Here is an 18112-nt window from a genome sequence, read left to right on the forward strand (position 1 = left end):
TGGAAATCATTATTTGGAAGCTACATTTCAAGGTATTTCCTCAACATATAAATAGACCATAGACAAAGTTTGATATTTATAATACTCAGTGATCATAGAGTCTGCAGAAAACAGTCTTTTTGCATATTATATATGGAACCAAGAGATATGTCCATTGTTTGATGATTGTATTATGATAGCGACTAACACATGAGATGACTAGAGAAAGATAAATGAGTATGAAACTCTTATATGAGTAGTTTTGTAAACACATTTGGGTTTATTAATAGTTGTGACAAGCAATTATGTTTATAGTAAAGGAAACCCGCCGCAGCGTCAATAACAAATGTGCCTGTTTTTTGGTTGTTTGGGATTGAAATAGCTTATGGGTTTTCTAAATCAATATAATTGATTTGACTAAAGCTATCTTGGATGACAAAAAGAAGGATTGCAAGTTTAATAACTTCTACTTGTTCAATACTTAGTTATAATCGTAAGGATTTATTAGAATAAATAAACAGTTTCAACAATATTTAATATGTGATTTAATAAACAAAAGAACATGTAGAATTTTTAGGATTTAAAGAGATTGGAGACAATACTTAATGAATATGAAAAGAATACGAAGCAGATGATGAAAAATGATTTGAGCAAATTAGTGGCAACACAGAGCTAAGCGAGATAAAAATATCAATCAATAAAGAATGAAAGAAGAATGAGCAGGGTTAATTTATTACACAAGCTAAAACTAAGACAAATCAAACGACAGAACGTGAAAACAAATGTAAACAAGACAAGAGGAGATGGTGAAGATAAAATGCATTGAAAAACTGAATGTTAGATTAGTAAGTAAGAGACAAAAATAGATTAAAATGCAAGGCGATGGGTAACGATCCCTAGTACAATCAATGTTTGTCTTAAATATCTCTTTATTTTTCACATCATGTATTTTCATTTGAATAACTAGAGGCTTAGCCTTGCGCAAGCGCGGGGATGTCATTACATAGACAAAACAGGGGAGGATGGATTTGAAATATGACTCCTTAGCAGAAGGAAGATAATTTCTTATTTGGAGAGAGCTCAATTTTTTTTTCCTCGTATGGATTCATAAATGGTGAGGAAAAATTTTGGTGGATAAACATTTCTAGTAGTTCTTAGCTCATTTTCTGATGCATGATTCTTAACTTGATTTTCAATTGGAGGGTTGGGAAAACTCTTGGCGTAATTGTAAAGTTCAGTTTAAATAGGACCCATAATCAGGAAGATGCATGGTGTGAGCAAATAGATGGTACTATATTAAAATTTTATACTTTCTCTCTGATAAATTTGGTTCTGTTGAAACAGATTTAGTATAACAGAAAGTCAAATGTATCAGTCAAACATATGTCACTACACTCGTTTGCATTTTAGTATTTTTATTATAACTAAATGTTGGTAACTTGAGCGCATAGTATGTCACTAAATGTTTTTTTGCAAAGTTTGATATCAATGATGCTAAATATTCCGTCAAACCCTTGTATTTAAACATTAAAAATCATTGGTGTCTTGAAAAAAAAAACCTTAAAGCAGAAAGGAAATGGAAAGTTTAAAATAAGAAAGTGCATAGAAGAAACGACAACATAGGTGGGTTGACGGTGGTCCTGCTTTTTAACTTCACTCACGAAGGCGTTTACGGGTCCCTTCTGCGCCTCCATCAGCAGATGGACATGATTCATTAGCTTCACCTTTGACATTCTTGCTAGCAGATGCCGACGCTTCACCACCTTCAACCTGAACATATTCATCTTCAGTGGTCTTAAACGTCTGCAAGAGAGTTTAAATTCTGTTATTAGGAAATTATTTAGTTCAGAAGGCAATCCAAACAATATTATATGTAATACCTCGGAAGAGATGCTGTCAAGGATTGAAGAGACAGTGAAAGTACGGTGGCTTGGGGTAAAATTGAATGGTGTCACACGTATATGGAAAACAATTTCTTTTCCAGCAAGGTCTCTAACACATTGCGGGAGTTCCTCGCTCTCACCACCATTCATCTGCAATCATTCCAAACATAGAAAATATAGCGAGGTTTTGAGAGCTGGATGCGATCAGCACATGGCCTGAGTAGGAAGTTACAAACCTCATCTAGAGTCAGGCCTGCTGCATCCTGCTTAGTCAACTTCACCATCTCCTTGTCGAAGACCACAAAAGTGGCATTATCAGCCCCATCATCAACGACAAGTTCAACACGGTACCTGAAACAGAGTGTGACATAAAAGATCGTAATTAGGGAAAATATTTTTGAATTTCCGACATTGACTAATAGCAAATTCGTACTTTATAACCCCTGTGACGTTAGGATTAGCACAACGGTTGCAACGGAGAGAGCTCCCAAACTTTTCAAGCTTCTTGCTGCAGCCAGTGCAAGAAATGAAAGACCAACCATTCTGTTACAGGACTTCCATAACCCGAGCCTTGCAAATGAAATCAGCTTCCTGAGTCTGCACCAAGTCAGTAGATTAATTTTTAAGTGATTTTTTGGCTTAAAAACAAACACAACGTAAACATGTTTGGATCTAAGAATTTAACATGTTCGTCAGAGTTGGTAATGAACTTGTTCAGCTCTCCAATGGAGACAACTTCCTTCTTTTTTATGCCATCTTTGGTGTCGATGCACGGAAAAGCTTCTCCCAAGGGGGCGTTTAAGCTGAAACCAGAGGGACGTTACGCTACTATAAGATTATTAATTACTTGAACAAAAAAAAACATAATGGGTGCATACCTGGCCGTGAACTCCACGATAGCTTGTAGAGCTGGGTCGAAATAAAATTTCGTCGCTGGGGTAGAGTTGAGGTACAGGTTACCTGCGGAATGAAAAGTGTTTCGGATAGCAAAAAGTTGGCCAACATTATAGCTAGTATAAGTATATAAATTGATAAACCATTATTAAAAAAACAATGACAAAGGTTAGAGTTTACAAACCTCCAAATATTTTGGGATTCACGGTTGTGACCACCATGACTGACTGTGTCCTATCACCTGAGCTAATGAGACCCCTAAACATTGATGCAGCATCATCCCACAAAGAGAGGTACACTACCACCATCCTGTAATGCGTATGGATATAAGTGATTACCATGATGACATTTTGGAAAACAGAAAACTAAACAACAGATTTAATTACTTACGGTTCAATCATTAAACGAACAACAACTCGACTCATCACTCCAGCGGCCGTCAGGTCCGAACCTTGAACAGATGGAATCTGCCCCACAACATCTGTGTTGCGATGCATAAATTATTTCAATTTAATTTCAATGAACAACATATAATGACGTAAAAAATAAAGTAGCAAACGTTGACGGAAACCGGGAAGCTCCAAATTAGTGTTTGCGAGAGCTTGGAGAGGGTCAAACTTGCGTATCATGAATTTCTCAACGTTGATCATGGGAGCGTTAGCGACAACTTCATCAATGGTTGTTTGAGGGATGAACCGGATCACGAAAGGATGGTCTGTTATCTTGTACATATTTGTACATCTTGCAACCTCAAAGCGCGAAACTCTCACTACTGAGCCCGCTTTCAGTAACGGACGGTAATAAGGGGAGCGACCAGAAGGAATGAATCCATGTATAACCGAGTTCTGCAATCGAAGAGTTAAGTTTTGGATTAGCGGCTGGTAAAAAAAATTAAATCAAAAAGAAAAACTCAAATCGTGACCGGACCTTCTCATCAAGGAGGACCAGAGTGATTCCCATGAATTCACCCTGTTTCTTAATGTTCTTAGAGTCCCAAAAACGTAGCAGACGCCCGACGATGAACTGGGCAGATCTTCCAAGGCGGAGAGCATCGAAGGCTGAGTGAGCGACAACAACATCGGAGGAAGCCATCTTTCTGAATATTTCAACGCTTTAGAAAATGATTAAATGATAGTGGTTATGAGGATCAAGCATGCTGTCAAATCGCAGATATATATAGCTCTCAGAAGAAGATTGAATGCAAATAACATTTATTCCAGAATTGAAAGAAATAAAGAGAGACCGAACTGGAGAGGTGAAGAGATGAGAAGGTAAACATGTGTTTTGCAGATCATGAGATGTGAAAACGGCGGACCCAGTTCTGTAAGGAAGAAAGGATGAAACCCTAATCAGATGGAGAGGTCTCAAAACCCAACATTTTGAGCGTAAGCGAAACCAAACGCGAAAGACCCTAAGTGGGCCAAAACCTTCCAAAAAAAACAGGCTTTCAAAGACTACGACCACATTTGCAGTTAATAAGCACGGATCCATTTCTGATTTCAGCATGGGACCCATAGTCTTTAAAAAAGGGACACGTGGATAGCTTCAGGAAAGGCAAAAGTGTCTCATTATATATAAGATCCCAAGGTATTCACATATGCAAGAGATAGCATGTGCCGAAATTCATCATGAATTTTGGCATATGTAGTAATTTGCTAATTATTTATTAGTGTAGATAGTCATTTGCTAAATTTTTAATTGTTAAAGGTGGTAAGGTTATCTTTCATCTTTTATTACTGCAGTTATTAGTTTTTTTTTTCCGTCTAGTGATATTATTATTAAAGGGACTAAAGCCCAAACAAAACAACATAAACCCCAAAGGGGCATATAAAAGGGTAAACCGTCAACCCAACATGGGCCACAACTACTACAACCAAGCCCAAAGGCTAAAACCCCAAACCCACGTAAAACGCGATCCACGTGTAGAAACAAGGAAGAAGCAAGACCACGTGTTGAACCTCAACTGCGAGGGACACGCGTTGCCCTATCCTTCACCCGTCATCGCCGCTTCGAGAACCCACCGCCGGTTACGCCCACCGCCACCCACAACTGAAATTATGCTATCGGCCGATGATGAAGAATCGCTCATACAGAGCCATCCTTTCAACGAGCCAAATCGCATACCAGATCAACGCTTCACAACTGGAATCAATCATCTTCAATCCAACCTACGGCCTCTGATTTACCTTAATCAAGGGAAAATGAATCGATCAGAGGGAAAGAGAGGAGAGATGGTTGAGCGATGAAGCTGAGAGAAGCGCCGATCAAAGAAACCGGGAGAACCCCGGTGGAGGACCGCCGTCAACACCAAAGAAGGGTGACGCGAAGAAAAAGCCGGACGTCCATCACCGGAAGAGAAGACGAGGACGCCGGAGGCAAAGCCAGCAAACCACCAAGAGAAGGCACGTCTCCGGAAACATGGACCGGTCGGAGAACCCGAAACCGGTTGAAAGGCGCCGAAAAACAAACCGGCGAAAAGGAAAGGCTTCATCACATCTCTATTTCCGTGAAAGATGTTAGTGAGGGAACGGAGAAGAGAGGGAAGCCTTTTGACCTTTGTTTTCTTTTAAATTCACGCATACTGCAGTTATTAGTTATCCATGACTCCTATGCGTTTTTAACATATTTTTGTGATTTTTGTCTTTTTGTCGTTTTGATAATCTTATTTGTTTTCACCTCCACCATATAAAAACATGGTTTTTTCACCATAAAAAAAACATTACTTTTCAAACCCATATTGTATTTTAAATTTCATTTTTAACTCTTTTACTGTCATGTCCTACTCCTAGCAAGGTTATGATTTTATTATTATCACACCGAGGATTTGAACTTGTTTATAAGATCTGATGAGGTGGTCTATGTTTCACTTACATCGTACTACCCATCTTTTTTCTTTATAAGTCCCCTCCACTCTCTTTATCTCTGTGTCCATCATCATACTTTCTAGAGACTTCTTCTTCTTCTTATCTTTCCTTGATTTTTGATGGCACTGTCTCTTCTCTCATACGACGTTACTGACCTCTGTCTCGGCAAGCCTCCTCTCCGTTGCCTCTCCGCCTCTTCCTCCTCCGTATCCGACGCCATCGCTGCCCTCAAATCCTCTGAAGATCCTTTCCTCTCCGTCTGGGACTGCAATCACGACCATGATGATGTGGCAGAGTGCGAGTGTCTGGGAAAGATATCAATGACTGACGTCATCTGCCATTTGTCCAAAGACGAAGTCCACACACTCTCTGCGTTGAACTCACCTGTCTCTGTTCTTCTCCCGCCAACTCGCGCCCTCGTCCTCCATGTTCAACCCTCCTGCAGGTTTCTATTCTCAATTTCTCAAAAATCCAAACATGGGTTTTTATAAAATTTCAATCTTTCTCGCTCTTCCTCTGTTACTATGCTCTGTTTTAAATAAAAACTCGATCTTTATATATTATTCCTCTATACATCACTAAGATTAACTTTGATTTAATTTGTTCAGCTTAGTTGAAGCCATTGATCTGATAATCCAAGGAGCACATAATCTGATTGTCCCGATCCAGACAAAGACCAACACCAAGAAGAGACAGCAAAACGACAACGTTTCACACACCACCACCACCCACTCGAACGGACAAAGATTCTGCTGGATCACACAAGAAGATATCGTACGCTTCCTCCTCGGGTGCATCGCCGCGTTCTCCCCTCTACCTTCGATGTCAATCTCCGATCTCGGCATCATCAACAGCTCACACGCAATTCTCGCCGTCGACCACAACTCCTCAGCCTCCGCCGTCGTCGCCGCCATCTCCCGCGCTCTCGCCGACCAAACCTCCGTCGCAGTGGTCGACAACGAAGGAGATGACTCAATGATGTACCTGATCGGAGAAATCTCTCCGATGACGCTAACTTGCTGCGACGAGACAGCTGCGGCGGCGGTGGCGACGCTCTCCGCCGGGTACTTGATGGAGTACTTAGACAGTGTGAATCCGCCGGAGAGTCTCGTCCAGGAAGTGAGAGACCGTCTGGAGAGCAAAGGACAGATGGGTTTGCTCTCGCTTTTGGATTCTCTCTCGCTCTCGTCGTCGCCGACGTCGGGGTACTCTTCGGATGAAGAGTCTCCGGCGAGGTCGTTTGGGAGGTCGATGAGTATATCGACGAGAATGGCGAGGAAGGCGGAGGCGGTAGTGTGTAATCCGAAGAGCTCGTTGATGGCGGTGATGATTCAGGCGATTACTCACCGTACGAACTACACGTGGGTGATTGACAAGGATGGCTGTTTTGTTGGCATGGTTACTTTTGTTGATATCTTAAAAGTTTTTAGGAAATTTTTGTAGAATATCTTTTTTTTTGTGCTTTTTTTGTCTATTACTAAAACCCAACAAAAAAACAGTAAAATTGTGTTGTTAAGGGTTTTTTGGTTGTGTGTGTGCGTGTGTGTGGATGAGGGTGTTTGGACTTTGCTATTAATTTAAAAAGGAACAAAATATTTTCGTTTGTTTAAATATATCAATCTCTTTAATTTTAGAAAATATCATAACATCACGTTATATCAACTAATTTGTGATTTGTTTTGTTTAACAAACCGAAGAAGGGATTGAAGAAAGTTAACCACAGTTGTAACGATGGTATTGGTATGATAAATAATTGGGAAAATTTGGAAAAATACTTTGCAAAGAGATATTATTTTGAAAATTGCGTTGTATTTCTTTTTAAACTACACTTTTTTTAAGCTAAATGACTAGTTATCCTGACTAAAACGTATATACAACAAAAAAAAAATTATTAAAATTTTAATTTAGATGACAAATAATAAAAATAAGATATAAAATAATCATCGATAATACACATAATATATTACGTGAAAAAACTTGTAAAATTTTGATCCAGTGTCTTCGTGTTTTATAAATTTTGTATATTTTTCTCTTTTTCAAAATTTTTGGGCATAGTAATGACCAATCCAAATTGTGTTCCTAGTCTATAATCATTCAGTAGAGATAAAAAAAATTGAAGTTGCTATTTCGGTGAGATGATGAGTGTTAACATGTAAAGTTTTATATTATGTATCAAAATGATCTTTGTTATGTAATATTCTCTAGTTATCTAAAGTTTATATTTTTTATAACGATAAACATTGAAATACTATAAAAATAATATCCAATTATATATTTTAAAGCAATATATTTATTTCAGTAATTTCGAAATTTGAATACTAATCATTATAAGATAAAATTTAACTTAAACCTCGTCAAGATGTCTTTTTATATATTTGATAAGTGTAATTTTCAAAAAAAAAAAAATCATTGTATTTTTCTAAGTTTGAAACATAAATAATGTGTTTTCCTAATTATCCCTGAATCATTACTTTTATATATGGGCAAATACTTATAGGCAATTCTCTCGAATAGTTTTTTTTTTAATTTTTGTCACAAAATAGTCCACAAGAAAGAAAATGATCAATATAGTCTATTTTTGTTTTAAAATTTTTAATTTTTAATTTTAACTTTTTAAAATTTGAAACCATATCTTCAGAACTCCATTGACTTTAAACCTTAAGTTTACATTAGTTAACCCTAAATTTTAAAATTTTAATAAGACTTATTTTAGTCAATTTCTTCATTGAGAGTTATTTTTATGACAAAAACTTAAAAATTGCTATCGAATTGTTTAATACTTAATTCTAATTTTAAAATTTTATAGTTTAAAGACGATCTAACTTCGAGATTAGTGGGTGATTAAGAAGATATTTTAGTTACAGCATTTATCCTTTTACAAATTGCTATCCAGTAACAAAAAGAAAAGGATATTTTAGTTTGTTCGGTAATAAAGAAAAGGCTAAACAAAGACAGAAGAGGAAGCCAAGCCATCACCGTCCTTGTCGTTAAAACCTCCATTAGTCGCCACCGCACGTTGAAAAGACGTCGAACCGTAGAGCGAATCAACACCACCTTATCCCTGAATCCTCTCTCTTTGGCTATTCTCCCCATCTCGGACTCGGTACGTTATTCTTCATCCGTCTTTGTCTGGATTCTCTTTAGCTATTGTTTGTTCATTCCTCTGTCTTGTGTATGTAAACGGATGATTTAGTGTCGGATTCATCTGTAAGTCGCTCTCTTTATGGATATTAGAGGAATAAAAATGGGAAGGTTAGGGACTTTTTGGCTTAAGAGAATTGAAATCTGAATCCTGATTCCGACCGTATTGATTTTTTTGCTTAGAATTAAGACAAGAATAATGACTTTGCCTGTTCTGATTTTTTTTGGTTTTAGCAAATGAGAATGTAGAAATCTCTTTGCATCTGCTTAGGATTTGACATTTAGAAGCGCAAGTCAATTCAGGCTGATCAAAATCATTGTCTGGGTGGAAAGATCTCGAGAATGTTATGTGTTCTGCAGATAACATAGCTGACAATGTTATGTGTTATTGTGTTCCATGAACAGTAATTAACCCTCCCATGGAATTAGAAGGGAACTTCTTCATGTCTGATGCTCAACAAGCACATGACGATGCCTTCTTAGCTAAACAAAAACCTAATCTCGTCACGGGTCCCATTGGAGGTCAAAACGCTAACGAAAGTGGCTGTTTTGATTGCAACATCTGCCTAGACACAGCCCATGATCCGGTTGTCACTCTATGCGGACACCTTTTCTGCTGGCCTTGCATATACAGATGGTTACACGTTCAGTTATCATCCGTCTCAATCGATCAGCACCACAACAACTGCCCTGTTTGCAAATCCAACATCGCCGTCACCTCACTGGTTCCTCTCTACGGAAGAGGCATGTCTTCCGGGTTTGGCTCGAAGAAACTAGACGCAGTAATACCACGGAGACCTGCTCCACCAATCACTTCAGGATCATCTCTGAACCCAAGGTTGCAACATCATCGAACAATGTCTCCAACGTTTCACAGCCGCAACCAATACTCCCCTCGTGGCTTCACAACAACGGAATCAACAGACCTTGCGAATGCAGTCATGATGAGTTTCCTCTACCCGGTGATTGGGATGTTTGGGGACTTGGTCTACACCAGGATATTCGGAACCTTCACAAACGCAATAGCTCAGCCTTACCAAAGCCAGAGGATGATGCAGCGTGAGAAGTCTCTTAACCGGGTATCCATATTCTGCTTCTTCTGCATCTTCCTTTGCCTCCTTCTCTTCTAGCTCTCTCTCTCTCCCTCTCCCTCCCACTTGTATAGTTTTTGAAATGTATATAGACTGTAAACGTTATGGTATAACAAGTACAGACACTATTGTTCCAAGTTAGGTCTCAAATTGCAAGGCCATTTGCTCGCTGTGTGTTGCATATCTATAGACATATACGTGCTTGTATCTTAACTTCATGAACCATATATAAACACTTCATCGTCTATTCTATAATTTGTTGTGTTGTCTGTCTTATATCAGATAAATTATATTTCGAGTAGAGTTTAAATGTGAAGAGAAGAAGTGAGTTGTATTGCATTACGGCATGAAACATATTACATAGATCGCCTCTGAGTTCCAGCGGCAAGCGTATTTAGCCTATCTGCATTGTCTTTGAGTCAGTTTAGATGGCGAAACAAGTCTGCTAACAAGCCTACGTAGCCGGTTAGCTCCAGGACCAGGATTGATCTTTGACGGATCACCAACCTCTGAGCACTTCGGTTTGCCTGCACACCAACCACCAGGTGTAAAGCTCCCATTACCTCTACCGAGCAGCTCAGTGTCAATCTTGTCCAAGGCAGGATCATTGTGTATGAACTTGCGGGCAAACACAGCTCCGCTTGCAATCATCTTCTCTGTATCACTGATGTTGAGCGTCTTAGGATGCTGTTGTGGACGTCTGTCCCACGTGATGTAATGCAGGTCACTGTTAACCACCGTGGTCGAGTACTCCGGTGCATTGCATATCACTGTGTGGAAATAACCTTCCGGTGTAGAGAGGAAGTTAGTGTAGTACATTAACAGAGTCCGTGGAAGATTGTCCCAGCCCCAGATGCAGTATTCTACAAAGGAACGAGATAAGACCATCCAAGCAGAACCTAAAGTCTCCATCCAAACATGCAAATTAGTCATAGTCATTACAACACTTATAACTAACTTGATGAACACTAGTTACCAGTGAATAGTTTGAATGCAGTTGGCAGGGTTCTATTAGGTGAAACCCAAAAGAGATCTGACTTCTTTGTCGAGTAAAGCGCCGGGTCTATGATCAAAGGCTTTGCCCGTTTCTCTCTAAGAAAAAGAAAAGGAAAATCATTACAAGAGTCATTACTCTTTTAAACACATCTCAAAAGTAAGAATCATTACGCTTTCCAGGCTAGTTTGCTATAGTGGTCGATAAAGTTTAGGTTCCGGTCCAGCCCTGAGAATGTATGAATAAGATCTGCAAAAAGAAGCACTGATGATCACAAGCTGAGAGATTAGGATACAAAAGATACACTAAACATTTATATATGGTACCATCTTGAGTCACAAGAGGATAATCAGAGGCGCTGAGATTGATGAACCAATCCCAATCTTTACTCTGCCTCGAGAGAATGGCGCATGCGTGAAGCGTGTTAGCCACCATCGTTGGTCCACGATATGTAACGAGGTTAGCCTTTGTGATCATGAAAACATTACCAACTTCGCGAAAAACAGGATCTTCACTCACACGTTTAGCCAGCTCGAGTCTCTCTTCAGCAGGAGACTCAAGGTCGAGATGAACAACGTATTGGTTCCTTGGATGGTACAGTGCTCTCAACACTCTCCATAGAGACTCTAAGTCACCTTTTGACCCTGATACTAGATAACCAAAGCGAGGACTAGACTGTACTGGAGGAGGAGGGTGTGAAGAGGACTGATTGAGCTTTGACTCTGGGAGTTTGATGTTTGTTTCGTTTGCGGTTGATAGATTGGTGGAGAAGATGAGTGAGTTAATGGAACGCATGGAAGAGAGGAGACCCATGTTGAAGGATGCAGCTGTCAGGAATATGAACATGAGAGAAACCATTGCTAAAGGGAAAATCCATCTCTTTTCTGAGTTTGAAGACGCTGTAATTAAGAGCCTTTGTGTGATCTTCACCATGAGGGAAGTATGATCGTCACAAATCGAGGTTGCCTCTAACCTACGCCGAATAAGAAAAAAAACAGTATTACGAGCATCTCCAATGTAAAACTCTATTTTTTCCTCTAAAATAGAGTAAAAGTGAATATGAAGTAAAAATACTCCAACCCTATTCAATTTCTTACTTCATAATGGAGTGATGAACAAACAAAAAAATAGATTACTCCATTTATGGAGTAAATTCCATTATGGAGTGAAATATGAAGTTGGATTAGAGCATTCTTTACTTCATATTCAATTTTACTCCATTTTAGAGGAAAAAATAGAATTGGGAGAGAGATGCTAACACGTAGTCAGACTCAGAGATCAACATAGATTAAGTTTCATCGTTAATTCTGATCATGCTTTTTAAACAGTTATTTTTTTTAATATACAACAAATCAAGTATGAAAAATCCTGAAATAATCGATGAGAAAAACAAAAACACCAAGGAGTGATGAACAGTAACGACGTGCTCCTCAAGTATGAGTCTATCTTATATAGTAAGATAAATCGAAAAGACAAATCTAAGCTGTCTGAAAATAAGAAAGGCTCAGGTTTTAATTTCGACGGATCAAAACACCAACCAATGAACTTAAATGTGAATTATATGAGCAAAAAAAAAAAGAAGAAAGAAAAAAAGAAAGAAAGAAAGAAGACCTGATTCTCAATTTTCCTGAACTTGACAAAGCTCCAGGCACTTCACTATCCACGAGGAGCCGAAGGTTTATTTATATTAGACTGACACGAGGATTTTATTAATTAAACTGTATGGAACTTGTTATTTATAAAATAGATAATAATTTGATATTGACTTACAAAAGAAGAAATAAATAGAGAGAAATGTTATAAAATTCATAAAAGAGTATTTTACTTAAATATTAAAATGGAGAATCAATCAGACAGCAGATTTTTTTTAAAATCTTTCATATAGAAAGCATGTCCTATATTTTTTTATTTCTCTAATTTTTATTATTATTTTTAAAATGGATTAAGATATCAACAATAAAATATTTAAAAATATTAATAAGATTGTTAATTAATTTTTTAATTATTATTATAAATTATATTAATATTTAATTAGATTTTTAGTAGAATTTGTTTATCAAAAACTATTATCAGATTCTAGTATAAAATTTCTGAGTTTTTGAAATAGTTAAATATCATTATAATTTATCAGAAAATTAATTTAAAACCCCAGTAATAATGTTTAATAATTATTTTAATTTTTTGTTTTCATGTATGTCTTCTTCTTTATCATTTCCCAAATTCTCTTTTGACCTTTTTTTGTTGGCAATCTTTCTTGTTAAGTTCCATAACTAACAAAAAGCTTCTAATGATTTTTTACATTTAACTATTATTTGTTGTGGTCAGCATGCTAAGAACATCTCCAAAAGACACTCTATAACTTCAAATATGAAGTTTTTTTCTCTCTAAAAATGAACTTCAAAACTTCAAATTTGAAATTTTGAGGAGTGAAACTCTATATTCTATATTTGAAGTTTCACTTCTCAAAACTTCAGATTTGAAGTTTCATATTTTTATTTGTATTTTGGTCCCTACAATTACACATTACATTTATAATTCATAAATATTTTCTTGTTTATTATTTTAATCCTTATAAAAATTATATCTCATAAATATTTTAAGTTTTGTTTACAAAATTTAAGTTTACACATAAAATTAAATAAAACTTTAAAAAAAAGATTTAAAATATTTAAAACTAGATTTAGATAACAAAAATATACAAAAGAAACTTAACAATTTTTTTTTAAAAAATTACATAGACATAACTATTACACATATTTAAATATTACAACAACACTAATAGTCAGGTAAGTTTGATCCGGAACCTTCAAAATTTCCAAATATTGTCCAATTTTTTTTTTGTGTAATTTAAGATTGTTGTTGTTGTTGATGATGTCTTTTCGTACAATTCTTTCTTGTTCATATTGAATATATTCACGAGTATTAATATCATCGATAAAAGTTAGTCTGTTAATAATATTTTATTTTTCTCTTTTACTTTCTTGTTATGATCTAATGTATTTACAAGTATTAATATCTTTCGATTTCAACAATTTTTATCTCAAATCTACAAATTAAAAATGAGGAGAGCTATTTTTACTTCGAAATGCACTAGTAGATCATATATGCATTACGAAAATCACTTTATGGAATAATATGGTATTTTGCTTGAAGTTTAATATCAATTAAGTTATTTTGTTTAAAATTTTATATTTTAATATAATATTTTATTAATTAATATTGCTGTAATATGTTTATATATGTGCTAGTTATTTACAAAAAAATTTATGAATTCAAATTAGTTATGAAAAATATAAGGACCATATCATAAAATACAAATAGTTTTGAAGTTAAGTTTGAAGTTTTGCTTTTGGAAAATAACACCTTTAAACTTTAAATATAGAGTTTTGAAAACTTCAAAATAGAGTTCCTTTTTAGAGATGCTCTAAGTAAATTAGTTATTTTAATTTTTTGTTTTCCACATGTATGTCTTCTTCTTTATCATTTCCCAAATTCTCTTTTGACCTTTTTTTGTTGGGAATCTTTCTTGGTAAGTTCCATAACTAACAAAAAGCTTCTAATGATTTTTTACATTTAACTATTATTTGTTGTGGTCAGCATGCTAAGTAAATTAATTATTTTAAGAGTATGAAATATATTAATGAAACGGTTGGCAAAGATGTCTCCAGTAATGTTAATGAAAATTATCACATGGCTTTAAGTCTTGAAAAAGACATGATGTGTGTCGATTTGTAGAAGTAATTAATGATGTTATCAAGAAGTTATAATGATGTTTCTAATATACAGTACACTTTAAAAGCAATTTGATATGTTCTATTATTAATCATGTGAAAGAATATAGTTCTGACTGGCTCTTGTAGCACGCTGGTCCGCGATGGCAATTCAATGTGCAACGTGCGACCTGTTCGAAGCTCGAGCCAGGCACCCAAAGAGAGAGAGCGACCAAGAAAGTAGTAGAGCAGTAGTGAGCGCCTTGATATCATTAAACAAATGAGGTATTTCTAAATATCTTTTTGGCTCTTTTAAAAAAGATGTATTTTTATTTTTTTGGTATAAATGTTAAATTTTATTACCAATTTTTGTTTTTGACAGAATTATGAGGATGACAAGAAACATAATGCAGAAAAAAAACTACACAAACTAATCTAAGACTCAATCTAATCTAAACAAAGCCTTACTACAAGCAAAGCAACAACCTAGCGGACACAACAAAATTGGAAAATCACTTGCCACAAGACATATTTTCTTTCACTCTCAATGTGTTATTGATCAAATTACTTTCTAGATATCTATTGAGTTTGAAAAATGTAAAATAGAAAAGTTACATAGAGCTGGCGATATAGATTGATAATTTTATGGACTTGGGTAACTGAAGTTCATTAAAAAGGTGATATGCATATTAAGTTCTCTACTTTTGCTAAGTTGACTTGTTCCTTCTACCATTGTATTTCTTATGTCATTATTTTTTCCGTATTCCACATTTTAAAAATTTAAACCCTATTGTATCTTTGATATATATTATATTTTTTACATATTTCACTAGTTGACTTGAACAATGAGACAATGGAGGAGATGAAGATGATCATATAAAATTCAAAACCATACACACTTTATATTTATTAATTTAAAGTTGTGTCTGATTTAAGTAAATAACGTAAAGTTCGAGGGTGTGTAACTGTGTATACAAATATACAACTTTACCTTCTGTTTTTTTTTTTTCTTTTCTTTTGATAAACCCTAAACCTTAAACGACGGTGTTTGTATCGTTCTTCCTCTCTCTCTCTCTCCGCCGCATCACTTCTCTTCTCTTCTCAAAGATTCGATTTTGTTTAGTCTTACCATGGCAGCGAAACAGGGAGCCGCAACCACAACGTATTCACCCAAAATCATCGCCAGAACTCGGCCTCCTATCTTCAAAAACTCCGACCTCGATTGGACCCGTCCCGATGGCCGTGGATTCCACCAATGTCGACCTGCCTGTAAAACCCTAACTCCCTTTCTCTCTTCTTTATATCTTTTGAACGGTTCAAGGGCTCTCTTTGTGAGACTTGTTAGACTTCAAAGTTTACATCTTTAGTGAAAAAAATGTTTTTCTTTGGTTCAGTACTTCAAACAGGTGCTGTGAGCTCTGCTTCTGGTTCTGCTTATGCTGAGTTTGGGAACACCAAAGTCATTGTTTCAGTGTAAGTGTGTTCAGAATTTGCATGTTTTTTTCTTCTTTTGCTGTTTAGCTAATTATGTTCTGTTTGTTTTGGCTTATTCTGTTAGGTTTGGGCCAAGGGAGAGTAAGAAAGCAATTACTTATAGTGATGTTGGTAGATTGAACTGCAATGTTAGCTACACTACTTTTGCTTCCCCAGCTCTTGGTAGTCAGGTACCTGAGTTTTATACCTCAGTCTCTGTGTTTCTTTGTTTCATCAAATTAGTTTGTTTTCAGGGGACTGATCACAAAGAGTACTCATCAATGCTTCACAAAGCGTTGGAAGGCGTGATTATGATGGAAACGTTTCCAAAGACAACTGTTGATGTTTTTGCCCTTGTGCTTGAATCTGGAGGCAGTAAGTCTCATCTCTCTGTTCTTTCTTTTAGTCTCAACAATACTCAAAATGCCTCTATCAGAATTCTTTTACGAGAAAAAAAATATCAAAGTATGATAGATAACTTGTGGAAGCATAGGAGTATGGTGCCCGTGGAGTTTGATTATGGATGCAATTCATATACATGTTATTATAGGATTGTTGTTTGGAATATTCTGATGTGTCGAATTGTAATTGTAATTGTATTGCAGGTGACCTCCCTGTTGTGATATCATGTGCTGGTCTTGCTCTAGCAGACGCCGGGATTATGATGTATGACCTTATCACAGCTGTCTCAGTGGTATGTCTATGTTACAACAGTTTCTCTGGAATTACAGTCGAGTTTATTAGCATTATGTGAAAAAGTAACACATACACTGAAATAAACAAGAGGGCCATGAGCTTGAGATATATAATCAACCTACTGTTATCTATTAACTCTAAAACACTGACTGAGAAATGGTTTCTTCGATATTTTAAAAAGTCGTGCATAGGGAAAAGCCTTATGATTGACCCGGTAACAGAAGAGGAAGGATGTGAAGATGGAAGTTTCATGATGACGTGCATGCCATCTCGGAGTGAAATCACTCAGCTGACTATCACTGGTGAATGGACAACGCCTAACATTAACGAGGTATGCCTTTCAATAATACTTTTGTCTCCTTTTAGTTGTTGCTCAGGGTTAGAGACAGTGGTCTTTCTTTTCTCGCTATTGATGTTATCCCTTTGTCTAAAGCACATGATATTGATTAATTAAGCTGTTCTTCATTATTAGCTTTTAAGCACATATTAAATTATAGGTAATAGGAGCGTATGGTTAACATATTAGCATTTGATTGTGAACTAATTGGGTGATAGGAGCGTGTAGACATGTTTTTAACAAACAAATCTCCGAAATTTGCAGGCAATGCAGCTATGCGTGGATGCTTGTTCAAAACTTGGAGAGATCATGCGTGATTGTCTGAAACAGGCTGCCTCAGCTTCCGATGAATGAACATACTCTCAAGAAACTATGGATCCTCAGCCATTGGTATGAAACCGGTTAAGATGTGGTTTAGGTAAAATTGAGTTTATACTAAACTGGAGTGGTGTAGTTTAAAACCGATGTAATTTGCTATGTCAAATTTGATGGAACTAGAGATATTTAAAGAGCGTCCTTTGCTGTATTACCAATAGCTTTCAACTCTAATAGTAAAATCAGATATTCAGTTTTAGTAATTTGAGTAAAGAAAGCGATTTTGTAACTATACAATCTCTTTAGCCGCAAGGCCCTTGACCACATCTCTTCATGATTGTAAATTACAAGAAAAGTTGCTAAATGATAGTTATCGTTGTTGTTGAAAGTGTACGAAATTAGATCACATATTTTTTTTATGGGAAATTTTCTTGGATAACTTTTTTTTTATTTTCGCAAAATTAGTCTTTAAAGAGGAAAATCACCAAAAAAGTTTTATTAAAAGTAAAAAAACTAAATATACATTTTTTTAACCACAACTAAATATACATTTATACTTTAGAGTTAACTAATCTACACTTAACTTTAGAGTTAAAAGATGGAATTTTGAAGAACGGGTTTCAAATTTTTTTTTTTAAATAAATATTAAAATTTTCAAAATAAAAAAGGCTATTTTGATCATTTTTTTTTAAGATTATTTTTGTGACAATAAATCAAAAATGACTATTTGATAGA

At 35.9% G+C, this 18112-nt stretch overlaps 5 protein-coding genes across 6 annotated transcripts; 3 read left to right on the plus strand and 2 right to left on the minus strand.

Moving 5' to 3' along the window:
• Positions 1–1632: 1632 nt before the first annotated feature.
• Positions 1633–3848, minus strand: LOC106332322. The gene is made up of 11 exons (XM_013770793.1): positions 3684–3848; positions 3316–3634; positions 3147–3237; positions 2941–3065; positions 2741–2822; positions 2548–2665; positions 2413–2459; positions 2296–2370; positions 2099–2213; positions 1860–2012; positions 1633–1782 (listed from the first exon to the last, which is right to left on the minus strand). The coding sequence occupies exons 1-11, from the start codon at positions 3846–3848 to the stop codon at positions 1633–1635; spliced, it is 1440 nt and encodes a 479-aa protein (XP_013626247.1).
• A 1753-nt stretch (positions 3849–5601) lies between these two features.
• LOC106344506 (CBS domain-containing protein CBSX5) lies at positions 5602–7231 on the plus strand. The gene is made up of 2 exons (XM_013783875.1): positions 5602–6065; positions 6229–7231. The coding sequence occupies exons 1-2, from the start codon at positions 5740–5742 to the stop codon at positions 7061–7063; spliced, it is 1161 nt and encodes a 386-aa protein (XP_013639329.1). The 5' UTR covers positions 5602–5739; the 3' UTR covers positions 7064–7231.
• A 1306-nt stretch (positions 7232–8537) lies between these two features.
• LOC106326250 (E3 ubiquitin-protein ligase RMA3-like) lies at positions 8538–10065 on the plus strand. 2 transcript variants are annotated; one of them, XM_013764281.1, is made up of 2 exons: positions 8538–8723; positions 8996–10065. In XM_013764281.1, the coding sequence occupies exon 2, from the start codon at positions 9181–9183 to the stop codon at positions 9889–9891; it is 711 nt and encodes a 236-aa protein (XP_013619735.1). In that variant the 5' UTR covers positions 8538–8723; positions 8996–9180; the 3' UTR covers positions 9892–10065. The 2 variants fall into 2 exon arrangements, with proteins under 2 accessions (XP_013619735.1, XP_013619733.1); XM_013764279.1 differs by having other exon boundaries at positions 8539–8723; positions 9167–10065.
• A 108-nt stretch (positions 10066–10173) lies between these two features.
• On the minus strand, positions 10174–12486 carry LOC106326240 (xylosyltransferase 2-like). The gene is made up of 5 exons (XM_013764266.1): positions 12458–12486; positions 11173–11819; positions 11020–11095; positions 10829–10944; positions 10174–10751 (listed from the first exon to the last, which is right to left on the minus strand). The coding sequence occupies exons 2-5, from the start codon at positions 11777–11779 to the stop codon at positions 10252–10254; spliced, it is 1299 nt and encodes a 432-aa protein (XP_013619720.1). The 5' UTR covers positions 11780–11819; positions 12458–12486; the 3' UTR covers positions 10174–10251.
• Positions 12487–15584: 3098 nt separating this feature from the next.
• LOC106344663 (exosome complex component MTR3) lies at positions 15585–17640 on the plus strand. The gene is made up of 7 exons (XM_013783993.1): positions 15585–15825; positions 15951–16029; positions 16115–16220; positions 16284–16404; positions 16635–16723; positions 16907–17056; positions 17327–17640. The coding sequence occupies exons 1-7, from the start codon at positions 15687–15689 to the stop codon at positions 17414–17416; spliced, it is 774 nt and encodes a 257-aa protein (XP_013639447.1). The 5' UTR covers positions 15585–15686; the 3' UTR covers positions 17417–17640.
• Positions 17641–18112: the final 472 nt, after the last annotated feature.

Source organism: Brassica oleracea, chromosome C1, assembly GCF_000695525.1.
Source record: "Brassica oleracea var. oleracea cultivar TO1000 chromosome C1, BOL, whole genome shotgun sequence".
Lineage (NCBI taxonomy): Eukaryota > Viridiplantae > Streptophyta > Magnoliopsida > Brassicales > Brassicaceae > Brassica > Brassica oleracea.